The sequence below is a fragment of the Miniopterus schreibersii genome (assembly GCF_964146895.1).
Source record: "Miniopterus schreibersii genome assembly, chromosome: 8".
NCBI lineage: Eukaryota > Metazoa > Chordata > Mammalia > Chiroptera > Miniopteridae > Miniopterus > Miniopterus schreibersii.
Genome location: NC_138109.1, coordinates 59,526,039 through 59,550,319, shown reverse-complemented (window position 1 = coordinate 59,550,319; position 24,281 = coordinate 59,526,039). Strand labels below are relative to the sequence as shown.

Genomic DNA, 24,281 nt, shown 5'->3' with positions numbered 1-24,281 from the left:
ATGTAGTAATAACAAAAGACCTTTTCAAAAAGGTCCTTAGCAGATTTTAGCCTATATTTGCAGTTTTTTTCAAATTTTGTTTTTTGGGGGAAGTTATAGTTCAGTTACCTCACAAAATACTTTTGCTTGCCAGCTCCATGTGTCTTAGGCAAAAATGGATGGCATAAGTTATTTATAGAGAAGAATCGGGGGTGGAAAAGAAAGTTAAAAATATTAGTGGAACATAACAGGTAAATAAAGTATGCTGATCTCAAAGGTAGTCTGTTCCTTTTATAAAATCTTATTTATACATAGTTCTTTCTTACTCTTGTACCGTATCCATCTCTTTTTTCAATCCTCCTGTCTCCTCGCCAAAAGACAAAGCCAAACAAATTTTGTGTGACTACAATTTTTTCACTTAAAATTTGGTATTTCTGGTTTCCACTTGGACCTCGCAACTCATCTCAGTCATAATCAGATGACCACCTTGTTAATAGGATCAGTCATCATCAAATGATCAACTTATTTCCAATTAAAGAGCTATGTATAATTTGAGCCTTTCTCTAAAATGGGATATGCCACTTTTTTACTCTCTTCCCTTCTCCTTGAGGTCCCTTTTACAAGGGAATGAGTTCTGTTAAACTAGTACTTCCTTACCTTGGTTCACTTGTAAAGGCTTCAGGGACATACTCTTGTACTGTTCTCTACACAAGCACATAGTGTGATCATCAAATTATTTATATGAAAGTATAAATTTATATTATTAATGTGAAAGTAAAAAAATCAGCTTTTGATATTGTGCAATATTTTTAAGGTTTCCACTGTTTTTACTTTATTCTAAGACCTTCAGGTTGGTGACCTTTTTATTCTAAGAATAATATCTGTCAGCCAGCTCCCTGATCAAGATGGGACTTTTAAGTATTTTCACCCCCTCTCTGAAAGTGACATATATATATATATATATATATATATATATATATATAATATATATGTGAAGATTTTTATTATAATGCTTTCATATGGAGAATCTTACATTTTACGGTGTGAAATTTTTTGTTAATAGAAATGTTTTTATCAGTGTCTTTTTCCAATCCATTGATGTTCCACCTGAAGGAGAGGAGGGGCAAATCTTAAAATTCTGGCTTATATTGGGGTAACCCACAAACCTTTAAAAAAGAAAAACCTTTGTTCCCCCAGTTAATTTAAGATAAACATGAACTATAATCTAATACCTATATTTAAATTTGTTCTTTGGGACATAAAGGTCTAAAGCCCTGCAAATAGGAGGTTTTAGAAATTCTGACTTGTTGTTTGTCAGAAATTAACATTTAATTTCAAAAATTAAGAAATATTCCAGATGTGTTGAAAAACAGAATAATATAAAAACACTTGTGTATCCACTGCCTGACATAAAAAAAAGAAATCATGACAAATATCTAAATCTTCAGTAATTATTTTTAACAATGTGGGATATTAGTAGTGACAATCATATTTATTCAACACTTAATAAATGACGGGTCATCTACATGCATTATCTTCATCCATTCTTAGAATAGTATTTTGAAAGGTTTCTTATTCCCATCTTTTCATGAAGAAACTAAGCATCAGAGAGTTCAAATAATATGTTAGTGTTCACACTACTAGAAAATGGTGAAATTCAAGGATTTCAACTATGATTTGTGTTATTTTAAGGCCCATATATGTTCTTCAGTGTCTTACACTGCTGCTTTCTGAGAGAGACTTTAATATATTGGTAATGTAAGAAGGGTTTGGATGCCCATTTTATGAAGTTTTCATTAAAAAGCTAATGGCTGAATAATAAAATCTAGTGTATAAAAGCATAATTTATTTAATGCCATTCATTTAACAGATATTTATAGTGCCTATGTACATGTCCAAGCTCTATTCTAGACACTTGAGATGTGTTTATGAAAGAAACCAATTCCTGCCCTCATGGAGTTTATATTCTAGTACAGAAGTCAGACAATAAACAGAAAAGTAAAATGTACAGTATTTTACATTATGATAAGTGTTAAACATGAGAACAAAATACCTTAAGGGACAGAAAATAAAATAGCAGTGTTTTGGATTGAAAACTTGCAGAAATTGACCAGATTACTTTTGAAGGAAGTTGAGGGAGCTAGATATATAGATATCTGGAAGGAGAGCAGAATCTGGTCAGGAGTGTGCCTGACAAAGAACAGTAAGGAGGCCATTGTGGATTGGCAACATGAATGATGAGGAAAGTGGTAGGAGGTAAGGTGTTGCGTATTGCAGATAATTACCATGTGAAGACTTTGGCTTTTACTCTGATAAGCAGTTGGGGATTTTTAGCAGAGAAGCACAAGATTTGACTTAAGTTTTCAGTGGATCTTTCTGGCTCCTGTATTGAGAGTAGGTTGTTGGGGGCAAGAACAGAGACACAGGGAGACTAAGAACAAGGCTGATGAAGTAGTACAGGCAAGATGTGATGGTGGCTGGGACTGAGGTGGTAAGAAGTAATTGGATTCTGAATAGATTTTAAAGGTAAAGCTGACAGATTTAACGTGGAGATACAAGAGGGACAGGAATCGAGGATTTTGGTCTGAGTAATTAGAAAATGGAGTTTCCTGGAGAATCTGTTTTGGGGAGAAATACCAGGGCCCTAATTTTGCTCCCCCCCCCCCAGTTAATCATCCCCAAGAATATTTTTCCATTGATTTTTTTTTTTTTTTTTTAGAGAGGGTGAAATGAGGAGGAGGGGGAGAGGGAGAGAGAGAAACATCGATGTGAGAGCAACCCATACGTTGGTTGCCTCCCGCATGTGCCCCAATTGGGCCAGGAACGAATCTGCAACCAAGGTACATGTCCTTGACCTCTTGACCAGGAATTGAACCCGCAATCCTTTGGTGCACAGGCCAGTGCTCCAGCCACTGAGCCACACCATCCAGGGCTTGTGTGTTTTTAAAGTATGAGGTACCTAGAAGATGTTTGAGTAGCTCCTTGAATATTCTGTGTTAGTTAAGAGAGGACATACTCGATATAAATATAAATTTGGTAGTTATTGACACGATGATATTAAAGCCATGAGAGTGAATGAGATTACCTGGGAAATCTCATTATCACTAACTACTCTCCAGAGAAACATGTATATTTTCAATTTAAAGGGCATATAAATTCCTATGTGTCTCTTAAAATTTTTATTTGTACCCGTGTAAGGCCAGAAATTCTTAAGTAGATGAAATAGAGAAGAGAGTTCAAGAATTGAGCCTTAGAGTAAGCCAGCATTTAATCGTTAGGAAGGTGAAATAAAGCTGCAGAGCAGAACTCCAGGGAGGCAGAGTGTCTTAGAAGCGTAGAGAAAAGAGTAGAAGGTAGTTATGTTGAGTTTTTTGTTTTTCTTTTTTTAATATAGAAATAAACACGTTTTTAAAAAATAAGCACATTATTATGGTGATAATTAAGTAGGAAAAATTGATGTATGAATGATGAGATAATTGCTAGAGTAGAGAAGGTATGGGATTTAGTGCGTGGGAGAAGACTTAAGTTGGTCTTCTAACGTAGATAGTTAATCTACAATAACAGGAGAAAAAGTCAGATATATGGGTAAAAACACAGGTAAAATGTAGGATGTGGTTGTGGGAGCTTGTGAAGTTCTCTTCCGACTACTATCATGTTTTCAGTGAAATAACAAGATTATCACCTGACTGTGGGTTAGAGGGTTGCTGTTTCGAAGAAAGAGGAGTAAGTATGAAATAGTCATCTAAGAGCGGGAGAAGGAGTGGACTAAGTAAATACATACTTATTGCTAGGACACATTAAGAGTCCAAATGAATTTCGTGATTGTCAGTTTAAATAAGCATGGTTATATTTTTCTTTGGTCATATTTACCGGCATAGGTGCAGATACAGAGTTGTCAGTATGTTGATCCAGTGTAGTGGTTTCATCAGGCAAGTATACTGGCTTCTAAGAAAGGGATGGGGAAGGAAGGATAAAAGCAAGGGAAAGTCTATAATGACTGGAAATTAAACTTTGTAAAGAGGGGAGAGAGGACATCAGGGAGTCAGGAACGATGAAAAGTTGATAGGGTCACTGGCTTGTCCCTGTGAGAAGGAGGATTGTTGAACTTGGGTTATGTTATAAAGCAAGTAATTTGGCAAGAATAGATAATGGTTGAAGAGTGGGTTATTTGAAAGCAAGATTTTCCTATTTTGGTATATTTGTTTCTCGCTTTTTTCATTATTAAAAATATGCTTATAGTTATTATCTTTTATATAAAGTTTTTTGGCACCTTGAATTTCCATAACCAGTTGTAAAAAGTAGAATTATTGAATTACAGGGCATTAGTATTTTTAAGATGTTTGATGTGTACTAAGTGAATTTCCTAAACAATATTTCCAATATATCCTTCTTAGTAGTGAGTTTCCATTTCACTAATACTTTGCTAACTTTAGGTATTTCATTCTCTCTCTCATTCTCAGCCTCTTTTTTTTTTTCTAGTTTGGTAGTTCAAAAAGTTTTTTTTTTTTAATAATTTTTTTAAGTGTACAATTCTATTGGTATTTCTCTTTGTGGTTTTCACTTAAAAGTTTAGAAAATACCCTTTTAATTAGTTCCAGAAAATGTGATTAAAAAGAAAGATGCTCAAAAATTTGTGAGAAATCAGGCAAATGATAGATTTTAGTCATTAACTTTCCCGTGTATCAGCAATAAACATTTCAAAAATATAAATATATTCTTCAAATAAGAAGTTTCATGTAAAGTAAAAATAAAAGCATATCTAGGAATGACCTAAATGAAAAATAGGATAGAACCTAAGGAATAAAAACTGAAAAACTTTGCATACAGGCATTTTAAAAAGATGAATCAAAGGTAAAGACAAAAATAACTGCATGTTGTATAAACACATGAATTTCCCCACAAAATATAAATTAACAAACCAGTCAAATTTAATTCCTTGCAATATTCCAGAGAAGTAAAAAATCTAAAGAACAATTTTAAAAGTAGACAAAAGTAATAAAAAAAATTCATGCCTAACTAAAAATATGGGTGATGCTTATCACTAACCAAGTGTTTGATATATATAAAGCACTATGCTCTCTCATTTAAGTCTTATAATATCGTTGTAGGTGTTTTTACTCTAATTTTCTAGGTGAGATAATGGGAAGTCTAAGACGCTGAAAGACATGGACAGGTGTTGATTATAGATTGAGGATTTGAATCTAAATCTGCTTAACTACAGTAGTAGTTAAGGTTTGGGGAGGAGAAACAAAACAATATTACAGTGGGGGAAATTAGCTCTACTAGATATTAAAAGGCATTACAAAGGCATATAATTACCAAAATACCATGATACCAGTGCAAAAAAAGACAAACACTTGCAAAAAAAGAACACTTGAAATTTAATAGTAATCCTGAAATAGTCTTTATTAATTATAATAGTCTATTATAATTATCAGTTAATGATGAAGTAGATATCACACAAATGAGGAATTGATTATTTAAAAAGTAGTATTAAGACATTTAGTTAGATGCTTGGGGGAAAATCAGTTTAGATTTTTATAGCAGAATTTCAGAAGATTTAAAGGGGATGGAAAAGGAAAACCAGGTGAATTTTTAAAAAATTTATTATTTTTAGCATTATTTCTATTGTTAACAGTAACTTTACTCACTCAGCTGTCTGGTTGAACTTAACTTTCTAAATCTTTTAGGATAAACAAAATGTTAGAATTTTATTCTGATAAAATACACTGAGAACATTTCGAGAATCACATTTGTTGCTTTGGCTTTCCAGCCTTGAACAGCATTTAGTTGTTGCTTGTTCGTGCAGACCACTGTGCTGTTTTGTAGCCTGAGATCACACATTTCAGGCCATCTAAGTATGTTGAATGAATAGAACAAGCAATTTCAATCTGCATGGTATCTTTGTAAGAATTCTTAAGGTTTATTTGTTACAATCTGTAGCCCACTTTATAAGGTACGCTAATTCATAGAGTTTTAATTTTCTTGGTCTCAGACTTTATGCTATATTTTACTCTTTACTGGCAAAATATTAGATTGGATTGACGGAAGAATTTTCCAAGGAAGACGTTTTTAGCAGGAATTTAGAGGAAGAGTAGGGTTGAAAGAAGGCTGGATTTGAGTTATGGAGCAAATTGGTACAAAAAGGTAAGGAGAGTTTTAAATTAGAGTGATGACAAAACGGAGGGATAACATTTAGTGGATTCTAAAATGAAAAAATAATTTATATAGGGGATTAATATGAAATTATATTGGTAATATATACAAAAATACTTTTTAACATAGAGTGTTTTGGATTTAATACTTTATGGCAGTAATTTGATAGGGTTTTGGGAGTCAGGTATTGATCTAGGTGAAGAGTTTTTAAAATCTGGTTTTACTTTTTGAACTATGAGAAAAATGCTAGTAATTGGAACGTTTAATTTTCTTACATTTAAAATACCTCATGATGAACAGTTCTTTTGATGAACTCATTCTTTATACTTTCAAAATGTGAGGAATTTTGCAACTTGGAATATATAACGCATCATCAACTGAGACTGGTCTAATTCAAAACTGACAATATCCTATTAGCATGCATTTTTCAGATTTCTTGTTTTTGTAGACAGGCTTTGTAGGAGAAGAGTTAGAATCTCTTCTATCTAATGGGAATGTTAAGACATAAGAAAATACAGTATTAACTAAGAGTCATTATGATAGGTACCGAAAAGAAGGGTTATTTCTGTATATATTGTAGCATATATTTAAAATTCAGCAACAGTTGGAATGATAAATGTGCTCATTTTCTTTGTTATGGATTTCTTACTCTGAGTCTTTAAGAATTTGACAGATAATAATATAACCATCCCTTAGACTCTTATAAAAGGTGGTACATTTTTAAGGACTATGATTTAGGTATCTTTCTTCCTCTTAGGAATGCTTGCAACCAAAAATCTTTTTTGTTTGTTTGTATGTTTCTTTTTTCTCTCTTTTTTTCCAGAGGTTACGCACAGAAAATAGACTTTTAAAACAACGCATTGAAACATTAGAAAAAGTAAGTAAATGACTATTTATGCAAGTTTCTGTTGAATACACAATATTTTTTGGGGGTCTATTTTATATAAAGGTTCAAGAGATCTAGCACATATGTCTCCGAAATTGTGGTATTTACTTAGCTTGTCATTAGTAAAAATTGATCACTACTAGTTCCTGAACTTTAAAGTTTTAACTAAGGCCATTATTATAGTAATATTTGTTTTCTTTACATAGAGTCTCTAAAATGTATGTTCTTTAGAGGTAACTTAATTGAGAATCTACTCTGTATAGTATTTTAAAGATGAGTTTCAAATATTGCCCTGCATTTCTAGCCATATATTAAATGTGGCAATGATTCATGTAAGGCCTAGCTGGGATTGCTTTAAGTTTAGTCAAAATAACTAATTTCTTATATAAAAAATAGCCATGATTTTCAGCACAGGGGAATCTTGCTTAAATTTTTGTTCTTAAAATTATTTTGATACCACTGTTTACCTCTCCTCTTTCTTTTGTATAAAATACCTGGGCAAATGTGGAAATATTACATTCTTTCTTATATTATGCTTTTGATATAATGTCTTTTACAGTCTTATTTCTGATGCTTTAAGAATGTATTGAGTAATAGAAGTATAATGTAAAAGTTTGGGTTTATTTTAAGAAAAACATCTGAATTTACAAAGTCTTTTGGTGTTTTGGGGGTTTTTGTATTTTTTTTTTAACTAAAGGTGAGAGAAAGTAGATTTTAAAAAGTGCTCTTTATGATATTGCCAATTATCTTAAAATCTTCCCTGATAATCTATGGGTTGATATTTAAGAAATCAAGAAATAAAAAATGGGTAGTTTGCATTTTTGCCTTTGTAAGTATTAATGGTTTTATATTAACACTGCACAAAGACCAGGATGCTGATTACATGTCTATTTTTATTGTAAGATAATTAATTGCAGGTTCATTATATTAAGTCAAAAATAGTTTTCCTGTATTTCCTTCATCTTATTATGGTTGCTTTGATGATAATTCTACTTTTTTTGTGACTCTGCAAAAAGGTTGAGCTTAGTTGTTTTTGTTTTAATTACTTTTTTTTCACTAAATACTCAGTTTATGGTAAGATTATATCTTCTTAGGTGGTCTTTTATCTTTGGAGTGAGACATTTTCACAGAGAAAGCATTTCTATTTTATTGAACCTTCAGAATGATAAAGGTGCTGTTAGAAAAGTGTTAAACTGAATTTTTATTAAAAAACTAAGTACCTTTTTACTGGCTTAGATGTCCTCTGTGTGTCCACTTAGAATTCTATAAATACACAGGTATCAGTTAAATTCTGCAACCAAAAAGTTTACTCAGTTATTCCTATAGTGTATTAGGCTGAGCTCATTAATTTCATTTGTAATATTTTTCTTGCTTTGGTCTTTGGAAGTTGGGGTTGTACAAATCACTGTCACACTTTGTAAGTGGAATTGCTTACTCAAATTCCTTCTCCCTTTCATATAAGTAGTTTGACAATATGGCTGGCTCTAAAAATAAAGATTTAAAAGTATGCTTTAAAAAGAAGATATTCGCTTATCTCAAATAATGAAAAACCTCTTAGAATTTGTGTTGTCTTCTAGAAGCACATGATTTTCTGCAGTGTATTCTTATTTTAATATATTTATTAAAGGTTTAAGAATAAAAACGCATTCAGTAAAAACCGTTTTAAAATCTACATGTTCTATTTTAATTACATGAAAAGTAGGTGGAATTTGGGTATGCTTTGTTCCTTCTTATTCCTAATTTTGTCATCTTTATTTTATTTCTTTCTCTTACATTTCTATCTGAATTTTTCCTTTTGTAGGAAAGTGCTTCCTTGGCAGATAGATTGATACAGGTATAGTTTTTTGTTTTTGTTTTTTAGCATTTTCTCTAACTTCTAAAGAAAGACTTAAATCTAGAAATTTCTATTTTAATGCATGCAATTTTACATGCATTTTCCCAAAAATAATTTTTTAGGTGATATATATGGGTGTAAACTTACTTTTGATAACAGGGTGTTATCTTGTTTTATTAAAATAAGCACTTTTGCACGTTTTAAAGCTAACCTTATTACCAAATGGCAATCAGTGGATTCTGTGAAATTAACTACTTATTCATTGAAATTTTAGTCCTGCATGTACAGCTCAATAATGTTGCATGAATTGAATTTTTATTGACTGAAAGAAGAATTGTTCTTAAGATTGTCAGATGAATTTTTCATTTAGTTCCCCAAAATTTGCTGGAGCAATAATGAGCTGCTGGCTAACAATTGCTTAGGCTGTTCTGTTCTCTGAGGTGATTTAAAAAAAATATGTCAAAGTAAATAACTAAACCTCACAAAGACAGTCTTTCTTGACTCTATCCTAAATTGCTTTACACACACAAAAATTATGTCCTAAGGGACAAGTGACAAGAGCCCAGGAGGCTGAGGAAAACTACCTCATAAAACGGGAACTGGCCACCATCAAACAGCAGAGTGATGAGGCCAGTGCTAAACTGGAGCAGGCTGAAAATACCATCAGGAAGCTCCAGCACCAGCAGCAATGGGTAAGGAGTCTGGTAGTACTTTTTCTCACCTTTTTCATCCCCTTTCCTTTAAACCTTTTTTTAAAAGCACAACTTCTGTGCTCTTGTTATAAATAATTTTGTTTACTACTTTAATTAACTTCTTAGTCAATTTCATGTTCTGGAATACTTAGTGGTCTTATTGTGGCCTAAAGGTTCCTTGTTCTAACATTTTTTTTCTGTCTACCTAATTTTGTTAGAAATAGGTAATATTTTCATTTCTTTCATTATGTTCTCAGTCATAGAAAATAAGTGATGTATGTCAGACCTGCTTTTCAGGTTTTAGAAATCTGTTTCATAATAGGTATTTCTACATGGATAATTTTTAAATCATAACTTCAGCTAGTTTTTGTTAATGGTACAGATGAAATATTATCCAATGTAGAATATATGTAATTATCTCATTTAAAGCTTTGATAGTATTTTCGATTATGTCTTAAGAAATACTATAGCCTTAATATTGTACATCAAGACATTAAATTATGGGTTAAGGTATATGCTTACATTTTTCAAAAGTAGAGAAATTGTCAAAATGAAAAAGAATGAACTTATAAAAGTAATGTTAACTAACTTAGAGTACTGAACAGCTACTGATTGTGCAGCTACTGTCAGGTATCCTTTGCCAGTTAGACGACATTTTCCATTAGCAAATCCAGACTAGTGTCTTAATCAAGAGTATGAGAGTTATAAAGAAAAGTCACCTGTTAACCTTTGAAAATATATTTCTTGTTTCAGTTTTCTGTTTTCAAGTAGGAGGTGGATAGTAACAGGGTAGGCAGAAAAAAGTTGTGTTAAACCTAGAACTCTATTTGGATCAGGAAGCAAAAAACAGAATGACTTTAAAGTGGGCATTACTTTTATTCAGTAAAATTAAGAAACATCATCATCTGGGTACAAAAATCAGAGAACTAGAAACAAAAAGAAAAAATTGACAATTGAGAAAAGCAACATCAATTTATTATTTTCTATTATATTTATTGAAGATGGTTAAGAAAAATGAATTGGAGAGTGGTAAAGAATACTCAAAAGATATGAACTCAGATATTTTGCTCTGCCTTTGTATGAATGGCAATATCAAAGCATAAAAATAGAAAAAGCAGAACTGAGGGTAACGCTAGGAATTAATCAGTGCAATGTGGTTTTGTTATAAGGATAGATAATAAGTATTATATTTGCATTTAGCATAAGTTACAGTCATATACATTAGAATCATGAATCACTAGTTTTTTCTGCATTCTTTTTCAAATATTGAGACCTCTAGGTAGATATGTATAAAAAATATAGAATGTTAGTTCATAATTAAAAAGTTAAGTGGGCAAACAGAAATGGCCAGAGTAAACTGAAGCTTTTGAAAATTAAGTGTGACAAAAAGAAACTTTGTGCTTCTTTTTCAAGGACAAGATAGACCCACAGTGTGGAGCTAAGATATAACAAGGAGAAAGCAGATCCCCACTTCAATTTTGTTTCCATTTTTTCCTCACAAACAGACATTCTCCTTTGGAATAAAGTGTAAAACAGATATATAAAGCAGAGATGCACAAAATACATGAAAGTAACAGAGCCTTGGTTAAATATCCAATTTTAAAGAAAATTACATATCCCTAGACATTAAAATAATTTGCAAAAGGATCATAGAAATATTATTGCCTTTAAAGGGTTTTAGAAAATAGGATATACTAAAGGCTTTAGGGTTGGCAGATACAGTTATTATATTTAGTAATGGTTAGAGATCTGAAAAGATCAGTAACCTTGATGATTTATTAAAAATTCCTAGAAGATCTAATTGTTTCTGAACAATTAGAAAGATTACTTTTACTCACTAAAAGTCAGTTTACTGTTTTTAAGTCATAACAAAGTAACTTTGTTTCCATAATAAGCAAAAACTATGTCATAAGTGCAGTTTTACAAGTTACGTGGTATGCTCTCATCATATCTTTCTAGTCAAGTAGAGAAATACAGATGAATGTAGTAAACTTTTATCACTGACTAACTATATCCAGATGCTATTCATGTTGAAGTGAAGAGATATCAGAAGTCATTGACTCCTACACCTATGCTTCAAGTATTTTAACCTATTATTTAATCTTCATATATGAGGTATGTTTCAGAATTGTATAGATGAAATATTTCAGAAATGTAGCTAATATGCTGGATGATGAGTCAGGATTCCAAAATACTCAGTCTATTCAGAATAAGAAACTAAAATAAAAGATTATTTCACAGAAATAAATCTGTAACTTTACCTTGAAGTTTAAAATTCAAAGCTATATCTTAGTGATGCTTTATATAACAAATACCTAGAAATGTTCATTGACAGGAAATCAAGAATTAGCCAATTATATAATATGGCTCCCCTCCCCTCCCCACCCCCCTAAGTCACAAGTACAGTTTTCTTACAAGAATAATGATCCAATTTAATTCTAAGTGCTTGCAGAATATTTGAATTGTTATATCTAGTTTGAATGCCAAAACTCATGTGAAATGTTTACAGAATATATTCTGGCCAGTATAGAAAAGACTATGGAAGCCCTGGATATTTTTAGACTACACTAAAGACATATTTATAAGAACATCATAGTCATTTTCAAGTATTTGAGAGGTAATCTTATGGAAAATTATTTAGCCCCCCCCCCTTTTTAATATTGCTCCAAAGGGCAGAATGTGCTTAACATGGAAAGACAAATCTCATTTAAAAATGTCTCTCTCACATCAGTGTGTCTCTTTCTCTCCTTTCCACTCTTTCTTAAAAGCAATGGAAAAAATATCCTTTCATGAGGATAAATAAATTAATTCCTAGTCAGGGCACATGCCCAGGTTGCGGGCTCAGTCCCAGGTTGGGCACATGCAAAACGCAGTCAATCAGTGTGTTGCTCTCACATTGATGTTTCTCTCCCTCTCCCTTCCTCTCTCTCTCAAAATCAATAAAAATAATTAAAGTTTTAAAAAAGAAATGAAGGTTTAAGTCTCAAGGAAACAAAAAATTTAGTTTGAATGATTGCAGTAGAAGGGAGAACAAATAATATCCCAGTGCTGTTGTTATCAGACGAAGTGGGGGCTTCTCTTCCCCACTGGGTGCTGCTGAGGATGGACTTCTTACAATTTCCCAAGAAAAAGAATTTTCTGAGACCTTCATGGGAGAATGAGTGATTTTTATTTGCGTGGAATTACATCCCTGGGTTTCTAAAGTCCCATTTCCATTAGTCCGGTCGTAGGCAAAGTATAGGTGGGATTTCAATAAAGCTAAAAATCAAAGCCAGTGCCCAGTTTCCTTTCCATGTTGAGAGACAGGTCCCGTACAGCATCAGGGAGCTGTAGTCCATTAGTCCATTGTATGTGGGGGTCTGCATGGCTTTGGACCCCATAGGAGAATGCCAGAAAGTCAAGCATGAGCCATGAGCCAAATGTGCCAAGAGGATAAGAGAATGAACTCCTTTGTCTAGGGGGTTAAGTATCCCAAATCTTCACATGCTTGCAGTGGCCATGCCCATTCTAGTCAGTTACTTCTATCTCCAAGTGTGATTGACAGCAAACCACCTTCCCTATGTCACCCCAACTTTACTGGGCATGCATCTATCTTCCCTTTGTTGGACCCCTGGGGAGTGTAAAGTTGCTTCCTGGTGAAGCTGTCTAAATTACATGCCTATAATATCTGGCCTTCCTTTTGTTCCTTTCTTATTATTAATAACTAGCTAATTACAACGGTATCATTGGAACCCATTAGTAAAGGTCAGGGTAGGACCAGAGTGAGCTACATGAGAGGATTAGGAGACCCCTCAGGGCTAGAGTTAGGCGTGTTTTAATCAGAGTTGTGGTTTGCATTGAGACTAAAGGAAGAATGCAAAGCAAAGCAGAGGTCAGTGGTGGCAACTAGAGAAGTGACTTGTTTTAAGTTCAGACCAACAGTCTATAGGAATTATAGCCCAAAGGCAAGAGGATTAAGACATACAATCCTCTGATGTACTGTAGAATTGTTACCTGAAAACTGTATAATCATATTGACCAATGTCATTCCAATTAATTAAAAAAAAAGACATACAAGAGACAAGAATTTGGTATATCAGAGGATTAGTGAACTAATGGCAGACAGCTTGGACTAGTGTTGAATATGGGGCTGTTGTCCACAGCTGCAGTCTAACATGACTTGGGAGGATGTGATGTTTGGCTAGGCTAGCTTCATTAATGTTCCAGAGTGGATGTGGGGTTTTTAATGTTTCTCTGCCTGGGAATAAGGTTGTTCACAGAATCTCAGTGAATCTGAGGGGGCCTCAGTCATAAAAGTTAGGAGTAGCAGAGGCCAAGTAGATTGCTTCGTGGATATTGGAAATGTAGGTAGCATCGTAGCTAATGAGGGTGATTCTCTAGCCCCAGTGAATTTCCCGGAGTGAAGGCTCAAGGTGGTCTGCCTATGCTGTTGGACACAATGACTGATTACAATGGGAAGAAAATTGTTAAAAGGTGAAAAAGATATACCACACAAACACTAAACAGAAGTAAGCTGGGATTTCTGTATTAATGTCAGGTAAAGTAGACTTCAAAACAAGAGATAATTCCAGGAATAAAGAGGGACATTTTGTGATAGTAATAGGGTCAGTTCATGAAGGAGACATGACAATCTTACTTAGGATTGTATGTATTTAGGAATACATGTCTCCAAACATATATGCTCCTGATAGAGGAGCATGAAGCTAAACTAATAGAACCAAAAGGTGAAGTCGACAAATCCACAGTTACAGTTGGGGTGTTCATTACCCCTTTTCTCATAATTGATGAAACAGGTAGAAAATCAGTATGGATATAGAAGACCTAGACAGCATTGTCAGCCAACTTTCCCTGATTGGTATTTATGGAACACTTTACCAGAATACATATTTAGCACAATGCAAATTCTTTTTTAAGCACACGTGGAACATTTACAAAGATAGAACATATTCTGGGCCATAAAATAAACTTTAAAAAATTTTAAGTAATTGAAGAAGATACAGAGTATCTTCTTTGACTCTTAACAGCATTCAGTTAGAAATTAATAAAATATATCTGGAAAATCCCCAAATATTTGGAAATTAAACAACATTTTTACCTATTGTCAAAGAGAACATTATAAAGGAAATTAGAATGTATTTTGAATTAAATAAAAATGAACACACAACTTTATCAAAATTTGTGGGATCCCTACCTAAAGCAGTACTTAGTAGAAACTTTATAGCATTGAATGCTTATATTAGGAAAGAAAGTAAGTTTCAAACCAGTAATCTAATCTTCTACCTTAAGAAACTAGATATATAAGAGCAAATTCAACCTAAAGCAGGTAGAAGGAAGAAGTAACTAAAAGAGTAGAAATTGGTGAAATTGAAACTACAAAACAAAAATAGAATCTCTGAAAAGCTGGTTCTTTGAAATGATCAATAAAATTGATAAACCTCTGTCTAGACTGACTAGATAAAGAGAGGAGAAATATCCAGTATCAGGGATGACATTGACTACAAATGTAGCCAAGTTTTCTTGTCTGATATTCTGAATTTGTCTGATTCCTTCCTTGTGGTGTCCTATATCCTGTAAACTAGATTCAGTTAAACATTTTTAACATTTAGATGATAGATAATATTGTGAACTTTATTTTGCTTTAAATCAAGAAGCACATAATATAAGTTGTTCTTACTATTTAGTGATGCTGAGTTTGATTACCATGCTAAGTTTGGTTACCATACATAGACTCTTGCCCATGTAAAGGTATGATTTCTTCTTTGCAACTATTAAGTAACCTGTTGGGAAATATTTCTGTAGCAAATAAATATATTGTCCTCTATTCATTCACCCAATGGTTTTAGCATGCACTGATTGAGTTTCCAAAATGGTAATTTTTCATATTTTCTCATTTTTTCTATACTTGCTAGCTAATGCTCTTCTGTAAAGAGACCTTTCTCTTTTATCCCATTTAATCTCTCTTTTACTCACTACGGACTTTTTCATAAATCACTCCAGCTTCAAAACTTTTTGTTTGTTTAATGTTTTATATAGTTTTTAATGGTTTTGATGCTGTTAGGACAATAATATGTCATAGCTTTTTTCACAGTAATATATCAAACTTTTCCAAAGCAGTTTTTAAAAGGTAAATTTTATTTTTAATTAATTTTAGTTATTGATTTTTCATTGATGAGAGTCACTGATTGGCTGCCTCCCTCCTGCGCGCCCCCTATTGGGGGATCGAACCCGCAACCTGGGCACGTGCCCTGACTGGGAATCGAACTGCGATCTCCTGGATCATAGATTGATGCTTAACCACTAAGCCACATCTGCTGAGCTACTGATGTTTTTTAAAAAGCAATTCTGTTGTACAATTACTGAATACTTCTTGAACAGAATTGATTTTATTTTTGCTGGCTCTTGATAGTTTGAACCTGATATAAGTTGGTTTTCAAAAAAAATTGAGTTAATTTCTTACTGAATTTAATGTTTAGTAAATTTTGTATATACTAAATATATGCATACACTAAATAAATATATATACACTAGTATTTAATACACAGTATATACATTAAATGCTAAGTAAATATTAAATTTTAAATAAACATTAAACTAACCATAAGATAAAAACAAGCACTAAGATTAAACTGCCCCTTTAAGTATTCGTTTTACATGTTCAGTTTTTCCAGGAAGACTATAGAAGTAGAAATGATACAATAATATTTGGTACAATTACCTCTCCTAACTGTCCTTTTTGAGTGTTTTATGTTGGACAGTTTTTTCTGATGAGATCAACTTTCTTAGAGTCTTGCTTAATCTGTTTAAAAGCTTTTTGCCTACATATGACTGCTTATCATTCAGGTACTGTGAATAAACAGTCTTGTCTAACAGTTTGTTGGCTAGGATCAGCATAAAGAAGGATTGTGACAGTTTAAGCCGCCTAATGCTGAAATGATTGCCTTTTGAAGTTCTTGGGACCTTTGTACTAGGAAGTACTTGAGGGGAGGCTAGACAAGATTTCTTCTCACCTTCCTTTTGTATCCTATAGATCTAGAAGAAACTATGAAAGAATTATGTGATACTTTTAAGAACCAAGGATTTGATATGAGAAATAAAAACTAATCTTACTTAAACTCATGAATACACTTTATTAAACTAAAAACTACCTGCTTGTCAGTGGAAGGTGTGAGATCTTCTAGATAATTTTAGAAAATTTGTTTGTTCAGCAGCATTTAGGAGTTACCGTACACCTGTTTTACCTAGTGGTTTTGTTGTGTGTTTTTTATGAATATTGAAGTTAATGTTTAACATCTCTTCCTGTGTTATAACACTGCTTAGCTTTACTTTAGTGACATTTCAAGAAAAGCCATTTAATTTGTAATTATTAGTCAGTTGATACGTTTTTCTAAAAATCCAAAATAGAGTGATGACTTTATAGTCTAAGAGTTTGATAAACTCTTACGCTTTTGATCAGTACGCCTATAAATTTGGACAGACGTTTAATTCCAAAACTATTTTGACCTTAGTCTAAGATTAAATGTTTTACATTCATATATAATCACCTTTTCAGCTTAAATAATAAATGAGGGTTCACTATAATGGTAGTAATTGTTTCAACATTTTTTTCGCCATTAAAAAAAAAATCTTGCAGTTAAGAGTATGTAAGTAACCAGGGATAAACTTCTATCTTAAAAGATGTATGTAATTTTTCAGGTGTTGGAAAGAAATCATTTAAAAAATGATGTACCAATTTTTCAAAAATTTTCAATGTGGCAAATCTTTAAATAGTACATCCATATTGCTTGGAATTTTTTTAAAGATTATTTGGATCGTGTAGTAGGGAGGATTACAAACATTATTTGGGCTCATATGCTGAGGGGGAGAGCAAGATACAATTTTTCATTTAAATTTTTTCTGCTCTAATTTTGTCTCGTGGTATAGAAACCCATTCTAGACTGTTTGCCTTGTGTAATAGTAGTTTTTTGAGATGCTTTCGATATGACATGAAAAATGTACCATATTCCACACTATTATAAATTTTATCTTTGAAACAAATGAGTCTTATAGGTTATTTTTGTAGCATTCAATTCCCATTTCTCATGTTTAATATAAAGTATGTAATAAAGGAGTTTTGTTGCTGTTGCTGCTGCTGCTGTTGTTTAAACCAAGACTTGACTAATTCAGTAAATACTGTTCACCTACTTTGAAAAGCACAGTTTAGTTTTGACAGTACAGTAGTAAATCAGTCAAACTATTCCTGGCATTGCTTTTATAATGTATATAGAGATGGACATTTAAAAAAATTAATTGCATAATTAATTATTTAATCAGTGTTGTGATAAATGCTGCAAAAGAGAAGAATGCAGGGTTCCATGAAATGTGTATGTTCCTGAAGAGGACATACAGTTGTCAGGTCTTAAACTTAGTTGCTTAATGTATAATTAAATTTAGAGACTATTTGATACATCTTTATAGACAACACTTTTTCCAATTTGGATTTTTTTACTTAATAATATAAGAAACCTCTTTAAATTCAAATATTTGCTGCTCACTGTACCGCTCATACATCCTTCTAACATTGAATGTGAGAATTCATTCTTTTGTTTTACTCAGGACACAAGCAAGAAAGATTACTTAGGCTTCTCTAGCTTATCTTTACCTTTGTAACTTTTACAACACCAGAAAAACACGTGGGATTGAAAAGCAGAGATTCCGCCTTCTAAAAATTTTTTCTGTCAATTTCTTTAGAATGTGATTGCTGGTATCACAGGAACATTAAGGGATTCATTGACAAAAGTGAACTTGGTATAAGTATAGGGAAGTCATTCATCATTTATAGACTTTTAAATAAATGACCCTTTGCTGACTTATCAGCCATCAGAATTGTGGCAGTTGTCATTTGGTAAAACAAATTGTATATTTGCCCAGTTACTAATTTGAATATGAAATATACTCTTCCAAGAATTTCTTATTACAAGAACATTACATGAAATGTTTAAATTTTTCTAGATGCTCAGATTTTAAATATGATAGCATTAATTCTTAGAACAGTACATATAAAAACAATATATCAAGCTCTTTAAGATAGGGGTGGGCAAAAGTAGGTTTACAGTTGTTTGTATGGAAAATAGTACAATAATAAGTAATAATACAAGAATAAACTCTGTATTTTACATACTCAGAACTGTACACCTGCATTTGCCCCACCTTGTATTACTTTAATCCTTAGCTTAGAGGCTAAGAACATAGACTCTGTAGTTTATACTCCTGATTAACAGAACTGCTGACCTTGCTGAGTCTTTTTAGTTACCTTATTAGTAAAGTCACAGGGGATGTAATATACAACATAGGGAAAATAGTAATATTGTAATAATTTTGTATGATTACTAGACTTATTGTGGTGATCACATTGTAAGGTTTATAAATGTCAAATCACTATGTTATACACCTGAGACTAATATAATATTGTATATCAGCTATACTGTAATAAATAATAAATTTTTGAAAAGAGGTGAAGGTTAAATGAGAATAAAAAGCACTTAGCGTTTGTGTGGCACATAATAAATACTCACTAGATATAAACTGCTATCATCATCATTATTATTGTAAACTTTAAAACCTGTTTTTTAAATAATACCTTTTTCCCCTGTGGGAAAAACAAACAGGTAGTTTATTGTCCAGCAGCAGCATATTTTAATATGGCCACTTTGATGCCAATCCTGCCACTCACTGGTTGTGTGTCCTCAGACAAGTTACTTAATTTCTCTCTACTACAGTTTGTCCTGTGTATGAGAGAGGGTTCTTGAAACTTAAGTGGGTTATTGTACTCTGGAGTAATGCCTACTATGTAGTGAGTGTGCAACCAGTGGTAGCTGTTATTAGGATTAGTATTAACATCATTCCATTATTATGATTCTACCAGCAAACTTGGCCAATGGCATAGACTGCTAGTAATAAGAAAAAAAAACTTAAAATTTTTAGCAGACTAAACATTAACGGAAGTATCACAACTGCCACTCTCCTGATAAAATTTAGATCTGCAAAAGTTTCAATAGGGAAAATTTTAAATGATAGAAATAATGACCAAAAAAAATAATTCAATTGCAGAAGCTCCAATGGCTCAAATTTGAAATGGACCAAATACAACCAACCACAATAAAACCACTAATCAATAAATTTAATCTTATTTGTAAAATTTACCTTGTATTAGTCAGTGTTCACCAGAAAAAAAGAACCAGTGGGATATACACACACACGAAGATTTATTGTGAGGAACTGGCTCATCCCATTATGAAGGCTGAGAAGTCGCACAATCTGCCACCTGAAATCCAGAGACCCAGGAAAGCTAGTGGAATACTTCCTGTCTGAGTCCAGAGGCCTGAGACCCAGGGAAGCCAATGGTATAAATCCTAGAATCCCAGTCCAAGGCAGGAGGAGCCAGCCAGATGTACCAGCTAAAACAGGCAGAAAGGAAATAAATTTTCCTTTCTCCTCTTTTTGTTCTATTTAGGCCATTGACAGATTGGATGATGCCCACTCACACTGGGAGGGCAATCTACTGAGTCATCTGGAAACACCCTCATAGACACCCAGAAGTAATGTTTAATCTGGGCACCCCATTGCCTAGTCAAGTTGACATGAAACTAACCATCAGAATTTCAGCCTTTATCAACTTGGTATCTGTGTGCATGCATCTCCTTAAATCATACTTAATCTCCACATAAGACAATAACATGGTCATAATTCTGCCTAACACAATACAATTCTCCTATCACAACCAAAAATGCACTAACGCCTTCCCCAAAAAAGGAGGTAAAGTCCTTGAGTGATGTTTTCTCTTTTCGATATCCTGTAACTTAACAATACTTATATACTACTGTAATATAAAGTTAATGCATCTTATATTACATAAGGGAATAAGAGGAAAGAAGTTAGGTAGACAAACAGATATAGATACACACACAAACATATTCATAGCAAAATTAAAAGGAACTACTCATGACAGTTACCGTCCTTGTTTCTGTAACAGGTCACAGGTAGAAGTTAGTATTAATGACGGATTGCCTTCTTCCACTTCCCACTCTGTATTTATTTCCTTTGCCTTCAGCATGGTTTTTACCTGGTGAGGTGACCCAAACCTTCGTTTCTGAAGGGCCTGGGCCCTCAGTAATCCTTCTTAGATTGGTGTGTTGTGATTTTTCATTGACCTTAATCACAGGGCATGATAATACTAAGAGACACCCTAAAGGATTTCCTATATTCCAGACATACTCTTCCTAATGTCTGTTGTGGAATAGTAGTCCAGTTTCTCCTTGGAGGTCAGGATCAGTTACCCCAGCCAGCACCGTAACTCCCCTCTTTGCCTATTGATTCAGAGGCATAAGGATCCCCAAATGGCCAGGTGAGTCTTCGTTTCCAGTTTAGTGCAGTTATGTCTCTTGGTGGAAGCATTCCTCCCTCTGGAGCTATGATCTGTAGATCAGCAGAGTATAAAGTCTCAAAGCAAATATTTTGCTGGTGAGTCTCTAGGGGTAACAGTAAGTGGTGTCACTCCTATTTCCACTTCTTGATTCTTGTATCTGTGAATCCTTATTATGAAAAAAAACCAACAACAAACCCACTTATTGGACACTGATTTAAAGCATATTCATACTTCTGGAAAACCTTGCTCCAGCCCTGCAATGTATTGCCACCTAGCTGGCACTATGACTTGAGTCTCCATGAAGACATTCCACTGTCTGTCATGCATTTGCTTCAAGGATGTTAGGGAACATGGTAAGACTAGTAAATTCCGTGAGCTTGGGCCCATCGTTGCACTTCTTTTGCTGTGAAGTTAGTTCCTTGATCACAAGCAATGCTGTATGCAATACCATGCTGGTGGATAAGGCATCCTTTAAGTCCATTGATGGTAGCTTTGACAGAAACATTGCATACAGGGAATGCACATCCATATCCAGAGTGTCTATTACAGTAAGAACAAAATGCTGTCCCTTCCACGATAGAAATGGTCTTGTGTAATCAACCTGTCACCAGGTAGCTGGCTGATCGCCCCAGGGAATGGTGTCATATCAGGAGCTCAGTGTTGGTCTCTGCTCCTGGCAGATTGGACACTCTACAGTGGCCATAGCCTCAGTGAATGGAAATCTATGTTGTTGAGCCCATGCATAACCTCCACCCTTGTCACCATGGCCACTTTGTTCATAAGCCTATTATTGGGCAATGATAAGGGTGGCTGGGAAGGAGGCTGACTGGTATCCCCAGAGTGGGTCATCCTATCCAACTGATTTTAAAATCATCCTCTACGGAGCTCACCCTTCAGTGAGCAGTCACTTGGGACACAAATTTCTTTACGTTTTCAGCCCATTCAGAGAGGTCTATCTACATATAGCTTCCCCAAATTTGTCACCAGTTTTTCCTTATACACTAAACCAAGGCATGTCCAGCATTTCCAGTTCACTCATTGTGGGTCACCTTTTGGTCCATGTTTCAGCCAACCAGCCAAACAAATACTAGTGCCTTTTCTAACTCCCCAAGCTGCAATACTAAATGCAGAATCTCTGTTTGGTGAGACCATATCAGTGTTAATAATTAATCCCAATGAAAATACTTTTAGTCCAACAAAAGTACTTATGAAGATGATTGGCCAGGGTGAAATTGGCTTAATGGGGTTAGATTAATTCTGAATACTTTTTAAAAGTATGTCAATGTTTGGATAATTTTCAGTAACACATTTGCATTAATAAACATGGAATCAAAACTTCCCGAGGCTCCAAATAGGGTTCAGGTGGAAAAATTGTAAAAATGCCTTCTATTCATTTCAATTTAGTGTGAAAGGTAACAAAATATTAAATAATGATACCCACTATAACAGCAGGAAGGGATATAGTAGGCCTATTACAATAGTCCAAAGAAAGATGAAGGCGTGAATAAAAGCAGACAGTGAAGGTGGAGAGGAACAGGTAAATGCAAGAGGCATCTAGAAGAATTACTCAAGTTCTGTGACTGAATGCTGTGTGTTGAATGTCAGGGGAAGTTTTGACTTGGTCATATATTAGGTGGAGGGATTCTTAGCAAAATAATAATACATTAGGAGGAAAAGATGGGGAATTCCGTTTCGACGTGTTGAATGTGAGGTGGATATGAAGTCAGCCAGATTCAGAAGACCAGTAGGAAACTGTGAATATGGATCTAGCTTAATGGAAAGATCTGGGCTGGAAATACGGACTTGAGAGTCATCTCTGTTTATCTATCTGTCTATCATCAGTCTACCTACCTACCTACCTACCCACCTACCCATCCATCCATCCATCCATCCATCCATCCATCCATCCATCCATCCATCCATCCATCCATCATCTATCTATCTATCAATCAATCATCGTTCCTAGAGTTCCATCATTGTATGTTCCCTTTCCCTCTTCCTTTTCCTCTCTCCCTCCACCTTACCCTTTTTGCTATTTAATAGATGCTTCCTTGGTGATTTCATTTTCTAAGTAGACTGTATAAAGACAATACCTGATACATAAACACAGTATCCAATACTGCCTACACGTACAGACTATACAGACAATGGATGAAGTCATGTAGGATGGCTCTACAAAAGAAGAATGTTAATGGAAAGGCTGAGATAAAAAACAATATTGAAACACAGATACATACCTGAAGTAGAATTGGTGGAAGAGACAGAGAAGATAGGCAGGACTATGGAAGAGTAACATCCCAAAATCTAAGGGAGTGAGAAAGTTTTAATTAAGAGTAGTCAGTTGACTGGTGAAGGTAAGAGCTGAGTAAAAGGGCTTCCGTTGAGTTTTTGTGTTGTTACTGGGTATTGATATAGTTAGTAATTAAGAGCAGTTTTATGAAGAACTAAAGCTAGTTTGCAGTGGGTTGAGGAGCAGATGGGAAATATGAAAGGAGAAATAACATGTAAACTATGGGATTTAGAATTTATAACTTGAACAGTGGAGGACAATTAGAAGTTTTGTAACTGTTGTTGAAAACAATTCTCCTAATATTAGTATAGTTTTTTTTTGCTTGGTTGGATCATTTGGTTTATACCAGACCAATGAGTCCATTCTCATGTGGGCCATTTGGGTTTGATATATTCCTGGGGGTCTCCTAATGTAGAGTCTTGGCAAACAAACCTGAATTGCAGTTCCTAGGGCTTTAGATTAAGGGCAAAAAAATCCTAATATTCATAAAATAACTATGATCTCATTAAACAAAAAGTATGGCACCTACAGGTTGGTAATTCCAAGAGTGCCTTTCCCCTATTTGGTAAGGTAAGTATTTGCTAAAGTGATACCTGTTGCAGATGTACTTCATGTATTGAAATGTATCAGAAAATTACCAGGAGAAATAACGTGTAATACATTGAATTAAAAAGTCCTCATTTGCTTAATAAGTGAACTGTTCATTTTTTAAAAATGACATCATCTATTTGGATAACTAGGGTAAGGGAATACCATGTGTTTTAATTGAGCACTTTATAGTTTTTAATAGAATTTTAGTTGGACATCTGTTTTTTTCCTAATGTGCTATAGACTAAAAGGAGCCATTCTTTCCTCAAGCTAGTTCAATGGGAGATTGTTCTCTGTAACTCTGTTTTGAAATTTTGAGTTATCACTTTTTCTTTACTACATTAGTTAAATGTGAAATGATAGTTTATTTTAGAAAGTCTTTTATGGTGGTGAATTAGATATGTTTCTGCTTTTTTTAAGAATAATTTTTGAATAGAAACTGGTTTAAAAAGGGA

The 24,281-nt window shown here is 33.7% G+C and overlaps 1 protein-coding gene across 8 annotated transcripts in view; it reads left to right on the top strand.

The window, feature by feature from the left end:
• EVI5 (ecotropic viral integration site 5) overlaps window positions 1-24,281 on the top strand; it is a 197,761-nt gene that overhangs the window by 104,039 nt on the left and 69,441 nt on the right. For 7 of the 8 annotated variants that reach the window (XM_081144976.1, XM_081144975.1, XM_081144980.1 and 4 more), the window contains 3 exons: window positions 6,959-7,012; window positions 8,823-8,855; window positions 9,401-9,547. In XM_081144976.1, the coding sequence (XP_081001102.1) occupies window positions 6,959-7,012; window positions 8,823-8,855; window positions 9,401-9,547 (234 nt within the window). The remainder of the gene's footprint in view (window positions 1-6,958; window positions 7,013-8,822; window positions 8,856-9,400; window positions 9,548-24,281) is intronic. The other variant, XM_081144979.1, reaches the window with a different exon arrangement.